This window comes from Arachis ipaensis, chromosome B2 (genome assembly GCF_059453495.1).
Source record: "Arachis ipaensis isolate K30076 ecotype BB chromosome B2, ASM5945349v1, whole genome shotgun sequence".
Lineage (NCBI taxonomy): Eukaryota > Viridiplantae > Streptophyta > Magnoliopsida > Fabales > Fabaceae > Arachis > Arachis ipaensis.
Window position 1 is genome coordinate 121,441,437 of NC_142437.1, and position 19,561 is coordinate 121,460,997.

The following is a 19,561-nucleotide window of genomic DNA, read 5'->3' on the forward strand; positions in this document are numbered from 1 at the left end:
GTTTTCTTCTTTGCTTATAATTTGGGCAACCATACACAAAATTACCAATCCATCTGTTACCTTTTCTATCATCAACATAGGCTTTAATAAGATTATCATTCCAAAAGTAAACCTCAACATCATATTTTTCATTCCAAAACAAGGATAGACCACCGGACAAACCCCGGGGTTCTACACAAAACATGTTTTCAAAATGTAACCTTCTTTTGATTCTGCTAACATTTTTTTCTTTTGCCCTGGTCTCTATGAGGAATACTATGGCTGGCTTTATTTTTTTACATATATTTATAAGTTCCGAAACTGTCGCGGGAGCCGCCAGCCCGCGACAGTTCCAACTTACAATACTCATGGCTGAGTTGGGGGCATGTTAAGGCCCGCCTCCCCAGCCATTAAAATCTTCCCTATTTCCTCTTCGATCTGCATCACTTGCCCTTCCTGTTCCTCATATATTGCCTCTTTTCTGCACTTTTTCCTTCCTCGCAAGTGTAGACCAGCACTTTCTGCGTCCTCTTCTTCATTCTCAGCACCTTCAATCATCATTGGTATTTCATCATCCCTTCTTCTTTTTAATTTCAGACTCTTGTTAATGTGGCTAGCCAACTCTGTCTCCCAAGTTTCTGCTATAGATTCCGTTTGTTTTGCTACTTCATCTTTCTCATCCTCTTCATTTGCTAATTCCACGATGTATAGGTCTCCATCATCTGAGCTGTAAATTTGTTGTCCTGCCTGTAGATAATTACTAACTGTCTTTGCTTGTTCCCTATAATTCCACCATAAATGTCTTTGGTCAAGGTCATTCTCCCCCTGCACTCTTTTTCCTAATTCATTCTTTTCTTTCTTATCCTGTTTGTCTCCTTCCATGGCCCTCTTAAAAAATTCCACCTCTTTTCTTCTTATCCCTATCATTGTTGATATATTTTGTTCCCCTTTAGTTAGCCCAATTTCTGTTATGAAGTTAATGCCAATGGGCTTGGATGTACTGCTGGCCCAATATTTTCTTTCCTCTGGACTATTACTAGGCTTCTTTGATTCACTTGCTTCCCTTTCAGCATTCTCCATTTCTTTTATCTCTCTAACTTTATTTTGCTTGTGGGTTACTTGCATGGGCTCAACTCCTTTCTCTTTTAGTTTCAAATTATGGAAATGACCTTTTAAAGCTGACCCAGTCCCCTTCTCATAAATTACTTTCTCACCCTCCCCCTCTTCTAATGTTATTCCAACAATTCTTTTATCTTTTTTTGTTTCTTTCCCAACGTTCTGACCAGCACTATTTCCAAGATATTGTGTATCTTTTTTCCGGTTCATTTCTTCTATCTCCATCTGTTGTTGGAACCTTCTAGTTACCTGTAGGTCTGCTCCTGTGCCACCAGCTTCTACAGTATTTGCCTGCTCTTGGATAGGACTGCCTTCTCTTCCTCCTTCCGAATCCCACTCTCTATTCTGTGTGTTTTTTCCACGCGCCACCCATAAATTTGACTCTGAAATTTTAGTTCCGTTGCCGTCTTGCCTGATTCCAGCTTTTTCAGCCAATGAAGAAATCGACCGGAGTCCCAGAGCTGAAAGATCTGGCCCATATCTTGGTAAGTTTGAGTTATCAATAGCCATTGCCTTCTCCTCTTTGCAGCTTCTCTTATCATGACCTATCCTTCCACAATTATAGCAATAATCATATAACCTTTCATATTTGAATGAAGCCCAAGAATAGCTGCCATCATTTCTCTTGTACCAAAATCCTGTTTTCAATTGCTCCAACGCATTCACTTCTACTCTAACTCTCAAAAAGTTTCTAAGCAAATTTCCGTCAACGTAAGGATCTTCTGCTTCTAATAGTTTTCCCAGAGAAGTTCCTATCCTTTCAGCACTACTTTTATTCAACTTTTCCAAGGGCAAGGCATGAACTTGGACCCAGAAAGCGATGGAGTTATAACTTACCTCTTCAAATGAAAGCTCTGGCCTCCACCATTGCAAGCTAAGCATATGTCCGTCCACCCTCCATGGCCCTTCTCCATGAATTCTTATGGCATCTTCTTCATGCTTGAAGTTGAACAAATATGTGTTTGTGCCCATGCTTGAGATAATCAAACCCTGAGGCTCTCCCCACATTCTCTTGATTGATTTTTCCACAGTGACCCTGTTTACATTCTTCTCTGTCAAAATTCTTCCAACCAACTTCTTCCTGATCTGCTGTTCCTCGACAGCCTGGTCTCCATCAAGGTGAAGAACTTCTCCACCCAATGCTGCCATGAGTTTAAAATGTTAACTAGCTAAACTGAAAAACTAGACTCAGAAATTTGTGATTGTTTTGGTTGCTGATGTTATGATTTTCTCCTTCTTCCTTTAACAGAGCTCCACTACCGAAGATAAACAAGCTTCCTGTCGAAGTAGTTGCTCTAGCTATCTAGAGAAATCAGCTCTCCTTCCGAGAGAAAAAGCTATCACCGAATTAGTACTTTACACTTTTTGTTTGTGACTCCTTTTGTTTCTTTTGGGGTGGTTGAACCCCCCCGGGGCCCGCGATAAAAAAAAAGTGTTTTTATTTTAGATTTATTTTGCAAAATCATTTCCCTTTTCCTTGTGAAGTTACATCGAATTACAACTTTGCCACTGAGACCAAATGCCGTTGCTCACAGCTCACTTCGCAGTATTCACAAACTCACAATATTCCACTACTCTTCCAGACGCTCAATCTGAATCTCCACTGCTGATGAGCAAAACTTGCATCTCTGAATTCCGAATAAGAAATGGTAGTACTCACCCGTCTGAAATCCGCTTTACGTCTTCTTCCGCGTTCTTCCGTAGCCTACGCAACCTCTGCCTCTTCCACCTCCAACCTCTCACAGGTGAAGGGGAACCAAAGCGCCGTCGTTCATCTCCCGCAGCATTTGTACCGTCGGATCTTCCGTGTGAGAGATCAAACGCACCCGGTTGTTACGATTCTCGAGCAGTGGGTTCAGGATGGCCGAACTCTTAGCTACGATGAACTGCTATTCGTTATCAAGCAACTTAGGTCACGCAAAAGATATAAAAACGCCCTCGAGGTATCGTCATCATCATTAATAACTACTTAGTCGTTAATTAATTAATAAAAATATTATTTATTCGAACTTTAGGTTGAATCATGATCTAGCTGCAAAATGCGATTCAGATGTTGAAGATAGTGAGATACTATGTTTTTCTGGGTTGAGTTTTGTGATATTTGTGAAAATGAACCGTGTTTGCAGGTATCATTTTGGATGTCTGAGAAAGGATACTCTGAACCTGGATCTGCAGATTTTAGTTTAAGACTGGACTTGATTGCAAAGGCTAAGGGAATAGAAGAAGCTGAATCCTATTTTGATAGCATTCCGAAATACTTAAGGGCTGCAGAATGTTACAGCTCTCTTCTTAATTGCTATGCTCAAGTTAGGGATGTGGATAAAGCTGAAAGGATCATGCTGCAGATGAAACATTTGGGTTTCGCAAGGTCTACTTTGGCAAGAAATTCTTTGCTTAACCTCTACTATCAAACACAAGACTATGACAAAGTGGAAAATTTGTTGCTTGAAATGAAGGAAGAGGGTATTAAATTCGATAGATTTACATTTTCCACCTTGATTAATACATATGCGGCCAAATCTGATATAGAAGGAATCGACAAACTTCTTGCACAATTAGAAGATGATCCATCGTATTCCCAACATGCAGATTGGTGGAGTGTTTATGCTGTGGCAGCCAATTGTTATGGCAAACTCGGGCTTCATGATAAAGCTTTTAACGCTTTAAAGAAATCAGAGGAGCGTCTGAGTTCTACATTATGGAAAGAGGCCTTTCCTTACCTTGTGACTCAATATGCAACAATAGGGAAGAAAGAAGAAGTGATGAGGTTGTGGAAGATTTATAAGATGGATGGGAAGTTACTCAAAAGAGACTATTATTCAACTGTAATAAGTTCATTTCTCAAGTTGGATGACATTGAACTTGCTAAGAGTATCTTTGAGGAGTGGGAATCTAGAAACCGGTATTTCAGAAATTTCTTTATTCCGAACATGATGATAGCAGCTTACAGCAGAAAGGGCAATATGGAGGAAGCTGAAGCCATTGTTAATAGGACAATCATGAAGGGCGGAAAGCCAAATTTATGGACTTGGTCACGGCTCTTGCTCGGATATATTCCACAAAGAAATTTTCCGATGTCTGTTCGATGTATGAAAGAGGCAGTTTCTATCTATGAAGTGGGGTGTAAGTGGAAGCCACTACCGGAATCCTTAGCTGCCATTTTTCAGTACTTGAAATTTAACGGAGATATGGAGGAGGCAGAGGATTTGATAAGGCTACTCAGCAGCAAGAATATTATCTCCCTTGATGTTCATAACAAGCTGACGAGTTGGATTAAGGATGTGGAATCAAATGTGCCTGCAATTGATGTGCTGGGAAGCGATTCACATAAACAAACTGGTGAAATTTCAGAGCCAGAGGACGATTGGAACAACCTGACTTCTGCTTTAGCCATCAATAAAATGTTAAGGGATGACTGTCAATTAGGCAAATCATGAATTAGGGTTTACATTTGGTGTACACATCTTTTCGACAATGAAGTTTAGGACCAATTAATGTAGGTGAATGGTTCACCAAAAAGGCTGATTCTGAGTTGGTATGTTTTATATATCACTCTGTTAAATTTTCTAAGATGCTTCGTTTCAAAATTGATAGAAGAAGTAAAAGGATGGGACATCAGTATTAAGTAATAACTTATGGTTGAGTAAATTTGGGTTTGAAATATTTGATGGTTGATTCATGGTAATAGTTTAGTCACCAAAATAGAAAACAATATGTTACCAAATAAAATTGTAATATTTTTAAGTAATTTTTTAAAAATATATTTTAAAAAATATAAATAATTTTATATTTAAATATTTTATGTAAAAAAATTTTTTAATTTAATAATTATGTTTAAATATAATAAAATAAAAAAATTTTATTTATTATGTTAAAAATATTTTTTAAAATAAAAAACTTTTAAAAAATGTAAGTTATATTTCAAAAAAAATATTTTTTTATTTTTTTAATATTTTTATTTTTATTATTAAAAATTTACTAAATACACCAATTTTTTTTAACAATTTAATAACTTTCGAACAGCATATAATTAGTCTTGTTACATCACGGAATTTTTTAAATTAATTTTAATATAAAAGTTGGAATGGTGTAATACTTCTGTATTAGTTTGAATCACTTGGCTTTTTTATATAAATAAATAACAAAAAGGTATTATTTTCCAAAATATGCATGAAGGAAAATACTTCTCAAGATGCGCAGAGCCATTTCAGGTGTGGCGCATGACTCCAATTCAGGATTGATAGCCACGAATTGAAACTGGCAGTGGCAGGTTGAAAAGCTGCGACTCCAATTCGTTACTGGCGTGCACGAAATAGCTCAATTTACCACTGGCGCACACGAGTTAGGCCACATCAAGGGCAGCGGCAGCGAATTGGGCCACATCAGGAGCAGCAATTCAGCAAATATAGAATTACACATAGCAGAAGCTACACCTATATATAAGCTTCTAAGTTCTAATAATAATGCAGCTTACCAATACCAATCAAACATAAACATAACACCATTGATAACATACTATTTTGAATAACATATATATCTCGTTTATACGTAAAATATACACGTTTTGTATTTACCTGTTTATACTGAAAACGAGATACATGCACAATTATCTCATTTACAGTGTAAATGAAATAAGAGAAATATTTATTTCGGTAAATATTTTTTAAATTATTTATTTCAATAATTATTATAATTAATTTATTTATTAAAAATTTAAAATAAAAAATCCTATTAAAGAGTGTTTTTAACTTTTATTTTAGATTTATTTTCCAAAATCATTCACCTTTTCCTTGTGAAGTTACATCGAATTACAACTTTGCCACTGTGACCAAATGCTGTTGCTCACAGCTCATCGCACTTCGCACTTCGCACTTCGCAGTATTCAGTATTCAGTATTCAGTATTCACAATATTCCGCTACTCTTCCAAACGCTCACTCTGCAACTCCATTGATGAACAACAAAACTTGCATCTTGCATCTCTGAATTCCGAATAAGAAATGGTAGTACTTACTCGTCTGAAATCCGCTTTACGTCTTCTTCCTCGTTCTTCCGTGACCTACGGAACCTCTGCCTCTTCCACCTCCAACCTCTCACCGGCGAAGAGGAATCAAATCGCCGCCGTTTACGTCCCGCAGGATTTGTATCGTCGGATCTTCACTGTGACCGATCCAACTCTCCCGGTTGTTACGATTCTCGAGCAGTGGGTTCAGGATGGCCGAACTCTTAGCTACGATAAACTGCTATTCCTTATCAAGCAACTTAGGTCACGCAAAAGATATAAAAACGCCCTCGAGGTATCGTCATCATCATTAATTACTAATTAGTCGTTAATTAATTCATAAAAATATTATTTATTCGAACTTTAGGTTGAATCATGATCTAACTGCACAATGCGATTCAAATGTTAAAGATACTATGTTTTTCTGTGTTGATTTTTGGGATCTCTGTGCAAATGAACCGTGTTTGCAGGTATCATTTTGGATGTCTGAGAAAGGATACTCTGAACCTAGTTCTGCTGATTTTAGTTTAAGACTGGACTTGATTGCAAAGGCTAAGGGAATAGAAGAAGCTGAATCCTATTTTGATAGCATTCCGAAATACTCAAGAGCTGCAGAATGTTACAGCTCTCTTCTTAATTGCTATGCTCAAGTTAGGGATGTGGATAAAGCTGAAAGGATCATGCTGCAGATGAAACATTTGGGTTTTGCAAGGTCTACTTTGGCAAGAAATTCTTTGCTTAACCTCTACTATCAAACACAAAACTATGACAAAGTGGAAAATTTGTTGCTTGAAATGAAAGAAGAGGATATTAAATTCGATAGATTTACATTAGCAACCTTGATTAATACATATGCGGCCAAATCTGATATAGAAGGAATCGACAAACTTCTTGCACAGTTAGAAGATGATCCATCATATTCCCGACATGTAGATTGGTGGAGTGTTTATGCTGTGGCAGCCAATTGGTATGGCAAACTCGGGCTTCATGATAAAGCTTTTAACGCTTTAAAGAAATCAGAGAAGCGCCTGAGTTATACAATCTGGAATGAGGCCTTTCCTTACCTTATGACTCAATATGCAGCAATAGGGAAGAAAGAAGAAGTGATGAGGTTGTGGAATATTTACATGATGGATGGGAAATTACTCAAAAGAGACTATTATTCAGCTGTAATAAGTTCATTTCTCAAGTTGGATGACATTGAACTTGCTGAGAGTATCTTTGAGGAGTGGGAATCTAGAAACCGGTATTTCATAAATTTCTTTATTCCAAACAAGATGATAGCAGCTTACAGCAGAAAGGGCAATATGGAGGAAGCTGAAGCCATTGTTAATAGGACAATCATGAAGGGAGGAAAGCCAAATTCATGGACTTGGTCATGGCTCTTGCTTGGATATATTCCACAAAGAAATTTTCCGAGGGCTGTTCATTGTATGAAAGAGGCAGTTTCTATCTGTGAAGTGGGGTGTAAGTGGAGGCCATTACCAGAATCCTTAGCTGCCATTTTTCAGTACTTGAAATTTAATGGAGATATGGAGGAGGCAGAGGATTTGATAAGGTTACTCAGTAGCAAGAATGTTATCTCCCTTGATGTTCATAACAAGCTGATGAGTTGGATTAAGGATGTGGAGTCAAATGTGCCTGCAATTGCTGTGCTGGGAGGCGATTCACATAAACAAACAGGTGAAATTTCAAAGCCAGAGGAAGATAGGAACAGCCCTGACTTCTGCCTTAGCCATCAATAAAATGTTAAGGGGTGACTGTCAATTAGGCAAATCATGTATTAGGGTTTACATTTGGTGTACACATCTTTTCAACAATGAAGTTTAGGACCAATTGGTGTAGGTGAATGGATTCCTTACTCCCACTTTTATGTGGGAGTATCATTAACCCACTTAAAAGTATTTACAAATTGAATCCCGTTTTTTTATTTTTGAAAATATTCATAATTAAATATTGACCCTCAATTTATTTGTATTAGGCATTTCTTCTCCTTTTCCTTTTGATTCCAGATTCAAAGAAGGGATAGGAAAATCTAGCAGATTCTCTTTCCATCACCGTCGTCGTTCTTTCTTTCGCTACCTCCTCGGTTACTCATTCTCTCCTACACCGTGCTTGCTCTACTAGGGTTTTTGCCCCTCTTTCACTCACTGTTGCTTGCTCTATGTTCCTCTTCATCCGCGGTCTCGCTCTTTCTCTGATCCTCGCCACCGGAACACGGTTCCGCAGCCGCACCGCAACACTCGGGTCCACCACTTCACTGATTTTTGTCGCCCCTCTGTCCCTGTTCTTCACCAGCGACTCTGATCTTTGTCCTTCTTCCTTCACCTCTGCCTTTGCGACCTACTCCTTTAAGGTTCCATTTTATTTTTATTTGACTTATTTCTTTTTCTATGAAAATTTTAAGGAAAAAACATAAAATCACTCCGTTCTTAAATGTGCCATTTATCTTAAATGCATGAAATTTTCAATAAAATAAAACTTCAGTAGATAAATAAGTTACCCCTAGATTAGGAAGGTAGATGACTGTAAGACATTTACTTAGTTCTGTTGAATAGTTGGAGCTTAAGAAAATAAAACAACTACTTCATTTCAATGGCAGATTAAGGGTGGACAAGAAAATGCATTGCCTTAACTGAGCATTGCAATTGGCAACAAACACAATGAATTTTTCTTCAAAAATTTCAACTGTTAGATAGAGATACATTCTTTAACTTCAATGATGGTAGTAATCTTTAAATGTTTATCATTGATTTTATGCAACCTTGCCATGGGTTAGGATAATGCTTCTGGTTGTCTTTTATTCTGGATGTGTGAAGACATTGGCCAATCTTTGTTCTTCATTCTTGGCTTTTTCCTGCAATGCTTTATAGATAGATAATGTTATGTTTATTTTTTTGTTGAGGTTTATTAATATTTATTAAAAATATTTGCTGCATACACATTTGGTTGATTTTATCGTTTTCAGGCAGATTAGAACTCCTTTCTCAAGACAAACTAATGCTTAGCCAGTGGCTATTAACTTATTATGACTAATGGCACAGTTTAGAAGATAATATTTCACCCTTTTTATGATTTGGATGCTTGTCTCAAAACGAATTCGATGTTATTTATCACTTATTTCTATAAATGTTGATGTTATTGTTCTTCCAGGCTGCCAACCATCCTTAAGTTACTTTTATTTCAATATCAATAACTTCCATTCTCATAACTTGATGTTTTAATTTATGCATAATTATGCAGGTGGGAAGTTTTCAAACAACAAATGAAAGACATGCTTCATCACAGTGATCAAAAGGGCATCGAGTTGAAAAAGCCTGGTGCTTCTCTTTATACGTTTCCCATGCCAGATTGCATGTGTAAACAGGAAGAAGCAAGAAGTAGAAATTGTAGCTCTAGGAAATGTACAATGTTTTGAGTATAAATATATGACATTTAGGAACACGATCAATACCTGTAATTTATTTTTGTATCATTCAGTTCAATTTTCTTTTTTCTTTTTAAATATGGTAGAATTATTTTAAGTAAAGTATATAAAAAGGCCACGAATTAAGTGTTAATTGTTCTTTTCATTTAAGCTCAACAAATGGCACTTAAGTGTACATTAAATAATTGAAAACCTACACAGACACGTTTCTGAATGCTGATTGCATCATGAATCATTCTTGGATCCCTGCTGACTGCTGAGTTTAGCATGGCAATTTAATCGTGTGAAGGCTATATTGAAGGCTTATAATTTTGGTTCTTGATTTAATTGATATTTGCATGAGTTGTCTAAATGACTACTTCCAATAATGGCATTCTGAGTCTTGATCTTATACATTGAATTGAATTTCGTGGTAAAAGTTTGTGGAGTGGCAGCATGATAATATTTTCAGGTTGCACTATATATTGTTACAGCTACAATTACAACTATATAGTGCTCTGTTTCATTGCACCAATTCTAGGCTCTACTTATTTGTTTGGGCTAATTAGAAGCAACAAATTCCTGTTTTGTTTCCAATTCCATTAACTACAAAACTCAAATTATTTGCATATATTTGTGTAGTTATGGTTTATTAATGTGCTTAGTAATGTGGCTAGTTATATTTTCTATTGATTTGGTTTGACTGTCTAATGATAGTAGTTTAATAGTATGAAATTGTACAAGTAAATGGTTTAGTGGTATACAATATAGGAGTAGGGTGGAAGCAGAGTATGACGATATTTAAGAATGATGAATACTTTTTTTAGATATTTTTACTATTTTCTTTGAAAGTCAAATTACTAAGTTATTTTTCGTTAGTTTATACACTAACTTATCCTTTTTTTCTACATGTTACAATTCTAAATTATTAATTTCCTTTACTTTGTCAGTTAATATAAGTTATTAGTGACCTATACATTATCGTAACTAATTATTGCTAGATATGATAGATACAATATAACTTAATCAAAAGAATGAGCAGTAGCAAAGTTCAAACATATCCTGAATTTATAAAATATAATTTATCTATTTTAAGTTATATAATACAATATAACTTAATACAAATAATCATATAAAGCTACAAAGTACAACATCAATCATAAAATAAAGTCTCACAATTATTACACCAGGATATTACTCCAATTTTTGAGAACCAGTTGCACATTCCCCTTCTACTTCAATACTTAGAGCATTTCGACTACTTCCAATTTTAGGCAACCAACATAGTAAAAGTCATTCTATGCCGGTCAGCTTCAAGTTCATAAAGCAATTATGAATAAACTTATTTTTCAAGACCATTTTACTTGAAATACTCTAGAGCTTTATATTTAGAATACAATTATCTGTTGTTAATAATAACTCTTGCTTTCATCTTGCACTTGTAAAGATGCAAAATTTCTTTCCTGCAAACAAAAGAACAAACAAAGGGGGTAAGATGAATGCCAATGCAGTGAAGTAATATTTAGCTCATTCACTAGCTAATAACAAAACTTACTTGAGAGTTTTATAAGGTTTAGATGAAAGGTCCATGTCAAACCAACACAGCTTCCCTTCTTTGCTCCCAACAATTAAATTATCACCTATTAACAGAGCATACAGACAAGTAGTTATGAAGAAATAATTTCATTTTTATGAAAAACTAATTGATTATGCGACATCTGCATAACAACAATAATCACACCTCCTAGATCCTTAGGAAATGTTATTGTTTGGGATAGAATTAGGCGTTTAGTGTCTATCTGGTGCAAAGCATATTAATGACTTTTCAGAGGACTTTCCCTCTTAGACATTATGAGATTGGGAAGCTACAGTTCACTGATTTCTATGGTTTTCCTTTTTATTTTATTTTTATGGCTTAGGAAGGATATCTTTTCCTTGACTCCTGTGTACTGTTTGTTCTATTAACTAATGAAATTCTCTCTTTTGTTATCAATAAATAAAAATAAACAATCATACCTCCAGGATGAACTGCAATAGATGAGGCTTCACGGAGCCCAGTATCTAGCTTCTTTATGAGCTTAATCTTCAATAAATCATACACACGAACACTCTGCTTTGTACAAATAAAGAAAATGGAACGAGATGGACGGAAAGTTGATCTAACAGCAAGTCCATGTAATTTGAATGGAAGTTTTTGTGTAAGCTTCTTCGATAAGTGGTGTATCAGAACTGCTTGATTCACATAAAAAACAAGTCAAGGAATAAAAAAAGCAGCCAAGCCTGATTTAAATATTTAATTCCTAGTTACTTTTAATCCAGTTAAGAATTTAAGATATGCTAATTATCTAACACTTTATTGAACAAGAACCAGCATAATACAGTTAGTCTTACATAAGATCCATCAATCAGATAATTACATAAAACACAGTCATAAATACCAGCAAATAAAACACTAAATAGGTGGAACTACATGACTAATTATTACCAAGCCTAGCTGGTTCTATTCATGATCATTAGCTGAAAAGTCAGACAGACATGCAACAGAAAAATACAGAAACTAAGCATGACAAAGTGAAAATCAAGTCATCATCGTAACAAACTATTTTAACACATATTAAGCTAACAAGACATGGTTTTCTCAAAGAGGATAACTCCACTGAGATACTGAAGAGCTCCAGGAGTGAAGAGGAGCTCCCTAAGAGCTCGCCTGTTAGTTTCAACTTTCTCAACATTGATGCTGGATAGACACTTGCCAATTGTTCCAGTTGACTCATCATCAGCAAGAATACACTTTCTGGGGGGTGCCAAATTATGCAGCATTGTTAAGAAAAAATTAAACATATGATATGGTTTTGTTGTATTTGATGCAAAGTTCTGATTCAATCAAAAACAAAGGGAAGGGAAAATTGCACTTCCTATTCAAATTGTGTTGGTTTGGTTAAATCAAAGGGACAAGTCTCTTTTTTTTTTCCAGAAAAAGTTTTCCAAGTCAAGTCAGATCTGAAATCTTCACACAATCAGACACCAATTAATAATCACAAATTTGGAAAGAAAAATTCATTGTTGCAAATAAGGTCTAGGGTAAGAGTGTTATCTACTTATCTCGAAGTTGAGGAATTTGTTGATATTGGTTGCAGGATAAAAGACAGAGTGAACCTTACTTCATAATATGTGTGATTGAAAGTATTCACTGGGAAGTGTTTTGCAGGTCTAATCTTTGTTAAAAAGGACTAATGAATTGCATTCACAGGGTGTCATTTCTCAATGTTCAATTGAAATTTTGTTCAACGATAGAAGAATGGTATATCTCTTCTTAATTGCTATGTCCATGCTAGGGATGTGGATAGAGCAGAAAGCATCATGGAGAAGATGAGAGCTTTGGGTTTTGCAAGGTCGATTTTGTCAAGAAATGGTTTGCTTAATCTCTACCATCAAACACAGAACTATGACAAATTGGAAAATTTTGTATGTGAAATGCAAGAGGGTATTAATTTCAATAGCTATAGATTTGGTACTCTGATTAGTGCTTACACTGCCACTTCTAAAGTGGAGGGAATTGACAAGCTTCTCGCACAGTTAGAACATAATCGGATTCAGTACTGGCATTTAGATTGTACTGTTTATGCTATTGCAGCCAATTGTTATACGAAACAAGGACTCTTTGATAAAGCTTTTAGGGATTTGGCAATATATGATTGATGAATATGTAGGATAGATGAAATGATACTAAAAATGTGTCAAGTTAAACTCTTTTTCTCCTGTGAAGTGTGATGATTATATTGATGATGCTGCAGTTAGTAACTGTTGTAAATTTCAGATTTTCAAAGTAAAGATTAGAGATACTATGAAGGACTTTCCTGAACTTTTTTTTTAGTTTCCCCTTTGTAATTGTTTTTTCAGCATATTTTAGTTAATGGTGTTTTGGACTTTTGGGATGAAATTTGCTTGGTTGTTGTAGCCTAGATATCGCCATGTAAAGAAGATTGACCTAGAATTTGCGCGAGACATTGACAACTCGCATCTCATCCTTATTAAGCAAAAGGTAACAGATTCTTTTTCATCTAAAGTGAATACTATGTCTATCTGTTATGCTTGCTAAGTTGATATTTTCAGTTCTGAAATCACTATCAGTTACTTCTTTTCATTTTAAAAGAAAGAAGATAACCTTAATTAACAATATTTGCACAACTACCTTACGATGTAAATTATGTTCTGACTTTCATTCTAACCAAAGTTTTCAAGCATTTCTAGTGCTTTGAATCTCTTCAATGCTTGGAGTCTTTAAATCTCAATGGCTGCCAAAAAATCTCAGATACAGGAATTGAAGCAATAACCAGTTGCTGCCCTCAGCTGAAAAACTTTTCCATCTACTGGAATGTGAGGTGATTTAATATTTTCTTATGATGTTTAAATTAACTGTTTATATCCTTACTTTTGAACTCAAAGTTGAATCCAAGGTAAAACACTGAACAATCATATTCTCAGGGTGACAGATACAGGACTGAAACAAAACAGTTCAGAACTGCAAATACATAGTTGATTTGAACATAAGTGGCTGTAAGGTACGTGATCCTTTGGATTAGTTTTACAACTTGATTTCTAAAGTGTTTTATCATTAATGTGAATATGAAAATAAAATTGTTACATAAACAAAAAGTATTGCATAGAATGAGTATCTAGTTAATCCATTCCTTCACTTGAAGCTTATAACTCAGATGAACAACATAGTTCCGTGTTGCAAATGACTATACAAACCAATTTAAGTAAACAAGTCTTAAAACATCTAGCATATGGGAATTTGAAGGTCACTAAATGGAGTCAGCAAATCTATTATTTAAATGAATGACAGTGAGTTATTTGGAACTATGATTTCAGCCTCTTTGTTGTGACAGATGAAGAGTTGAAGCTTATTGTCTAAGTGCAGTTTTGTAATTACAGTTATGTGTTGAACTAAACTGAGGTGTTGAGAATTTGTAATCATGTCTTCAACAATTGTTTCTGAACAAGTTACCTGGATCTAATAATTGCAGAATATATCAGACCATGGCTTACAATGTGTTGCTGAGAATTATCCAGAACTAGTGTCACTGAATCTGACTAGGTATTTGCATTGATTTATAACAGCTTCTGTATCATCAAACACATTATGCGATTATAAAGAACAATTTTCATATTATGAAAATTTGTAGATGTCTTTCAAAACGTTTATGCATAGTTTGAAAATGTTTGTTGGCATGTTAGATGCCCGTGTTTGTTTGTAACTCCTGTTCCTTGTAAGATGCAAACATTTTGGCTCAAAATACATTTCATAATAATATATCAAGCAGCTGTACGCTTAGATGATTAAAATTAACATTGGAGTAAATTATAATTTTATACCTCTATGATGGTACTTTATATCTCATGATTTGGTTCATAGGTGAATCAAGATAACAGATGATGGGTTGAAGCAATTATTGCACAAATGCCTATCTCTTCAGAGTTTGAATCTCTATGCATTGTCTAGGTTGGCATTGTAACTCTTTTTAAAGTTAATGTTATCTTGACCTTGAATTGGATTAATTCACATCATTACTCTGATTTAGTTTCACAGATGAAGCTTACAAGAAAATATGCCTTCTGGAGCATCTCAAGTTTTTGGATCTCTGTGGTGCACAGGTAAAATCTTCAGATTACTGAGATTTCTAGGCAGAAACATATCAAATATTGACCTCTGATAAAAAAAACTTTGGCTTGTAGAATCTTTCAGATGAAGGACTTTCCTATATTTCTAAGTCCAAGAACCTTGCATCTCTGAATTTGACATGGTAAATGAAGCATCAACTGTAATATATGCAACTTTCTAATATATAAAAGTAATCGAGCTAGCTTTCATTTTGATTGCTAGGTGTGTCCGAGTGACTGATAAAGGAGTTATATCCATTGCACAAAACTGTACCTCTCTTGAATTTCTAAGGTATATCAACTTGAGAACTTTGTTGAACTTGTGTATATGGTATTGGTGGTGCAATGTCTAAAGTAATGCAGTGACATATGCACACGCTTGTTGCTTACATATATAGATATATGTCCTTGCTACAACAATGTAAATTGAGCCTCTTTATATTTATTTTTTACCTTAAAAAACTCTTATCTTGCTAATGTGTTGAAAGGAAATGTTTGCAGCTTGTTTGGATTAACTGGTGTGACTGATAAATGCCTGGAGGAACTCTCAAAGTCCTGTTCTGACAAAATTACAACTCTTGATGTGAATGGATGTATAGGAATCAAGGTAAATTTGTGCTTGGAAGTAGCTCCATATATACAAATTACAAGTATTAGTTGGACCCCTTTTTCTAACAGTTTACCTCTTTGCAGAGACGGAGCCGCGAAGAATTGCTTCGGTTGTTTCCTAACTTGAAATGCTTTAAGGTGCATAGTTGATAGTTGATGTGCCCTTTATGGTATTCCACCAAATGAAAATTTTTATTCTGTTTAAAACATTTTACAAGCATATAACTGAAAAAGTTGTTTATCTCATTCCAAGCAATTCTTTCAGCATTTTCTGTGTTGCTTTTTTCTTTTAACCAATTTATAGCAAAACAAGTGAGTCTCTGTATTTTGACTTCAAATAGTGTACTTGATTTTTTTTTTGAAGATATCTGGATTGTGTTAAGGTTCACCTTGATTTAGTTGGTCTAAATTGAGTTGCAAATCAATACTTAATGTTTGATAATAAAGAGGATCATTTTCCCTAGCTTGCTAGCTAAAAATCTTCCAACGTGCATGTATCTAACATCATGATGCTATTTCCTTATTTTTCTTATTTTCTAGTATATTATTTCCCTAAACATAATTCAATATTTCACATGTAGTAAGAGGATTTTTCTAGGGCACTAAAAGAAGTTATTCCTTTCTTGATTGCACATGTGAGGATTTTTGTCATTATTCAACTAGGTAAAAGCATTTCCACTGCAGAGTAAATGCTGAGTCTACAATTTTGGCTATGAGGAACTTGAATTAGTCACAAAAACAGGGGGTTAAAATAGGTTTATAACTTATAAGTACTTTGTTGATATTCAACGGTTCTATGAAGATGTTTTCGTACTCAAAGTGGCTTATTTGCCAAAATATAAAATTGATCCATAATCACATATTGACTGAATTCAGAATTAGAGGTATTAACAAATGCGATCAATAATTCTCTGTTTTTGTATGTTGGTTTACATAAAGCAATCTATTTACGTGTTGCGGTACCAAATTAAAGATTTGAAATTTTACCCTATTTAAATGCTATGTACGAAATGTCGCCAAGAATATTAATCATTTTTGTTTAGCTACTAATTGTGTGGACTGTGGAAGTAATAATGTTCAGATAGGGAATCTAACGAATACTAAGAATGTTTTTAGATTTATTTTCCAAAATCATTCACCTCTTTCTTGTGAAGTTACATCGAATTACAACTTTGCCACTGAGACCAAATGCTGTTGCTCACAGCTCACTCCGCAGTATTCGCAAACAATATTTCACTACTATTCCAAACGCTCACACTGCAACTCCATTGCTGAAGAACAAAACTTGCATCTTGCAACCCTTCTTCGTCTCTCTCTCTGAATTCCGAACAAGAAATGATAGTACTCAGCCGTCTGAAATCCGCTTTACGTCTTCTTCCTCGTTCTTCCGTGACCTACACAACCTCTGCCCCTTCCACCTCCAACCTCTCAACGGCGAAGGAGAACCAAAGCGCCGTCGTTCCTCTCCCGCAGCATTTGTACCGTCGGATCTTCCATGTGAGAGATCAAACTCACCCGGTTGTTACGATTCTCGAGCAGTGGGTTCTGGATGGCCAAACTCTTAGCTACGATAAACTGCTATTCGTTATCAAGCAACTTAGGTCACGCAAAAGATATAAAGACGCCCTCGAGGTATCTTCATCATGGATAATTACTGATTAGTCGTTAATTAATTAATAAAAAGATTATTTATTCGAACTTTAGGTTGAATCATGATCTAGCTGCACAATGCGATTCAAATGTCAAAGATAATATGTTTTTCTGGGTTGAGTTTTGGGATCTTTGTTAAAATGAACCGTGTTTTCAGGTATCATTTTGGATGTCCGAGAAAGGATACTCTGAACCTAGATCTGGAGATTTTAGTATAAGACTGGACTTGATTGCAAAGGTTAAGGGAATAGAAGAAGCTGAATCCTATTTTGATAGCATTCCGACAGACTTAAGAGCTGCAGAATGTTACAGCTCTCTTCTTAATTGCTATGCTCAAGTTAGAGATGTGGATAAAGCTGAAAGGATCATGCTGCAGATGAAACATTTGGGTTTCGCAAGGTCTACTATGGCAAGAAATCCTTTGCTTAACCTCTACTATCAAAGACAAAACTATGACAAAGTGGAAAATTTGTTGCTTGAAATGAAAGAAGAGGGTATTAAATTCGATAGATATACATTTGCCACCTTGATTAATACATATGCGGCCAAATCTGATATTGAGGGAATCAACAAACATCTTGCACAATTAGAAGATGATCCATCGTATTCCCAACATGCAGATTGGTGGAGTGTTTATGCTGTCGCAGCCAATTGTTATGGCAAACTTGGGATTCATGATAAAGCTTTTAACGCTTTAAAGAAATCTGAGGAGCGCGCGAGTTCTACAATCTGGAAAGAGGCCTTTCCTTACCTTATGACTCAATATGCAACAATAGGGAAGAAAGAAGAAGTGATGAGGTTGTGGAATATTTACAAGATGGATGGGAAGTTACTCAAAAGTGACTATTATTCAGCTGTAATAAATTCATTTCTCAAGTTGGATGACATCGAACTTGCTAAGATTATCTTTGACGAGTGGGAATCTAGAAACCGGTATTTAAAAAATTTCTTTATTCCGAACTTGATGATAGCAGCTTACAGCAGAAAGGGCAATATGGAGGAAGCTGAAGCCATTGTTAATAGGACAATCATGAAGGGAGGAAAGCCAAATCTATGGACTTGGTCATGGCTCTTGTTTGGATATATTTCACAAAGAAATTTTGCGAGGGCTGCTCGATGTATGAAAGAGGCAGTTTCTATCTGTGAAGGGTGTAAGTGGAGGCCACTACCGGAATCCTTAGCTGCCATTTTTCAGTACTTGAAATTTAATGGAGATATAGAGGAGGCAGAGGATTTGATAAGGTTACTCAGTAACAAGAATTTTATCTCCCTTGATGTTCATAACAAGCTGATGAGTTGGATTAAGGATCTGGAGTCAAATGTGCCTGCAATTGATGTGCTGGGAGGCGATTCACATAAACAAACAGGTGAAATTTCAGAGCCAGAGGAAGATAGGAACAGCCCTGACTTCTGCCTTAGCCATCAATAAAATGTTAAGAGATGACTCTCAATTAGTCAAATCATGAATTAGGGTTTACATTTGGTGTACACATCTTTTGAACAATGAAGTTTAAGGACCAACATTTGGTTTACATTTATGATCTATGTATCCATGTTAGATTTTCTAAGATGTTTCAGTTCAAATTTAATTTGATAGAAAGAAAGTAAATGGATGGGAAATCTGTATTATGTAATAACTTTTGGTTGAGGAAATTTGAGTTTGAAATATAAGATGGTTGATTCATGGTAAATTGGTAGTTTAGTCACCAAAAAAGAAAAGAATATGTTAATAGTGTGCACAAAAAAAATGGTAATGTATATTAGAGTTTGTTTGAGTGTTATTAGATTATTAAAAAAATTATATTGTTTTATTTAAATATAATTAATAAATAAAAAATGTTTTTATATAAAATATTTAAAGATTAAATTATTTTTATCTTTTTTAAAATATTTTAAAAAATTTAAAAAATCATTTCAAACATAGTTATCAAATCCGGCTCGACTTGGCCGGTTCGACCGAAAATCCGGTCACCCGATCACCTAGCCAGGTCGAGCCACTCGTTGAACTGGTTGTGCAACAGACCTGGTCGAACCCGGTTTGAACTGACGGGTTTTCGTGAAACCCGGTGACCCGTCCGGTTAATTTAACCCGGTCCGGGTCATTTTTCTTTTCTTCCTATTATCTGAAACGGCGTCG

General features: G+C 35.3%; 3 protein-coding genes, 1 long non-coding RNA gene and 1 pseudogene across 7 annotated transcripts; 4 read left to right on the plus strand and 1 right to left on the minus strand.

The window, feature by feature from the left end:
- Positions 1-2,611: 2,611 nt before the first annotated feature.
- LOC107626207 (pentatricopeptide repeat-containing protein At2g20710, mitochondrial-like) lies at positions 2,612-4,743 on the plus strand. The gene is made up of 2 exons (XM_016329030.3): positions 2,612-3,038; positions 3,222-4,743. The coding sequence occupies exons 1-2, from the start codon at positions 2,742-2,744 to the stop codon at positions 4,530-4,532; spliced, it is 1,608 nt and encodes a 535-aa protein (XP_016184516.1). The 5' UTR covers positions 2,612-2,741; the 3' UTR covers positions 4,533-4,743.
- A 1,176-nt stretch (positions 4,744-5,919) lies between these two features.
- Positions 5,920-9,655, plus strand: LOC107626208 (pentatricopeptide repeat-containing protein At2g20710, mitochondrial). Of its 3 annotated transcripts, XR_001617499.3 has the most exons (4): positions 5,948-6,390; positions 6,566-7,778; positions 8,108-8,451; positions 9,339-9,655. XR_001617499.3 is itself a non-coding variant. In XM_016329032.3 (3 exons), exons 1-3 carry the CDS (start codon positions 6,094-6,096, stop codon positions 9,362-9,364), a joined length of 1,536 nt encoding a protein of 511 aa, XP_016184518.1. In that variant the 5' UTR covers positions 5,920-6,093; the 3' UTR covers positions 9,365-9,655. The 3 variants fall into 3 exon arrangements, 1 of the variants encoding a protein (XP_016184518.1); XR_015904985.1 differs by having other exon boundaries at positions 5,920-6,390; positions 6,566-8,451; XM_016329032.3 differs by lacking the exon at positions 8,108-8,451 and having other exon boundaries at positions 5,920-6,390.
- A 990-nt stretch (positions 9,656-10,645) lies between these two features.
- On the minus strand, positions 10,646-13,230 carry LOC110269089 (uncharacterized). The gene is made up of 4 exons (XR_002358129.2): positions 13,033-13,230; positions 11,518-11,730; positions 11,057-11,141; positions 10,646-10,964 (listed from the first exon to the last, which is right to left on the minus strand). It is a non-coding gene; the product is annotated as an uncharacterized LOC110269089 (long non-coding RNA).
- On the plus strand, positions 12,832-16,010 carry LOC107627965 (F-box protein At3g58530-like; annotated as a pseudogene). Its single transcript, XR_015904986.1, has 11 exons — positions 12,832-12,966; positions 13,460-13,543; positions 13,753-13,883; positions 13,987-14,063; positions 14,532-14,602; positions 14,921-15,007; positions 15,087-15,159; positions 15,241-15,308; positions 15,389-15,457; positions 15,667-15,772; positions 15,859-16,010. The product of XR_015904986.1 is annotated as an F-box protein At3g58530-like (transcript).
- A 910-nt stretch (positions 16,011-16,920) lies between these two features.
- Positions 16,921-19,115, plus strand: LOC107626210 (pentatricopeptide repeat-containing protein At2g20710, mitochondrial-like). Its single transcript, XM_016329033.3, has 2 exons — positions 16,921-17,406; positions 17,582-19,115. The coding sequence occupies exons 1-2, from the start codon at positions 17,110-17,112 to the stop codon at positions 18,851-18,853; spliced, it is 1,569 nt and encodes a 522-aa protein (XP_016184519.1). The 5' UTR covers positions 16,921-17,109; the 3' UTR covers positions 18,854-19,115.
- Positions 19,116-19,561: the final 446 nt, after the last annotated feature.

What these genes read in the sequence shown, in the direction of transcription:
- LOC107626208 (XM_016329032.3), top strand. Translation starts at nt 6,094, where the DNA reads ATGGTAGTACTTACTCGTCTGAAATCCGCTTTACGTCTTCTTCCTCGT. An exon ending in GATATAAAAACGCCCTCGAG is followed by an intron (nt 6,391 to 6,565) that starts GTATCGTCATCA and finishes CCGTGTTTGCAG; the next exon opens with GTATCATTTTGGATGTCTGA. An exon ending in CGATTCACATAAACAAACAG is followed by an intron (nt 7,779 to 9,338) that starts GTGAAATTTCAA and finishes ATAATTATGCAG; the next exon opens with GTGGGAAGTTTTCAAACAAC.
- LOC107626210 (XM_016329033.3), top strand. Translation starts at nt 17,110, where the DNA reads ATGATAGTACTCAGCCGTCTGAAATCCGCTTTACGTCTTCTTCCTCGT. An exon ending in GATATAAAGACGCCCTCGAG is followed by an intron (nt 17,407 to 17,581) that starts GTATCTTCATCA and finishes CCGTGTTTTCAG; the next exon opens with GTATCATTTTGGATGTCCGA.
- LOC107626207 (XM_016329030.3), top strand. Translation starts at nt 2,742, where the DNA reads ATGGTAGTACTCACCCGTCTGAAATCCGCTTTACGTCTTCTTCCGCGT. An exon ending in GATATAAAAACGCCCTCGAG is followed by an intron (nt 3,039 to 3,221) that starts GTATCGTCATCA and finishes CCGTGTTTGCAG; the next exon opens with GTATCATTTTGGATGTCTGA.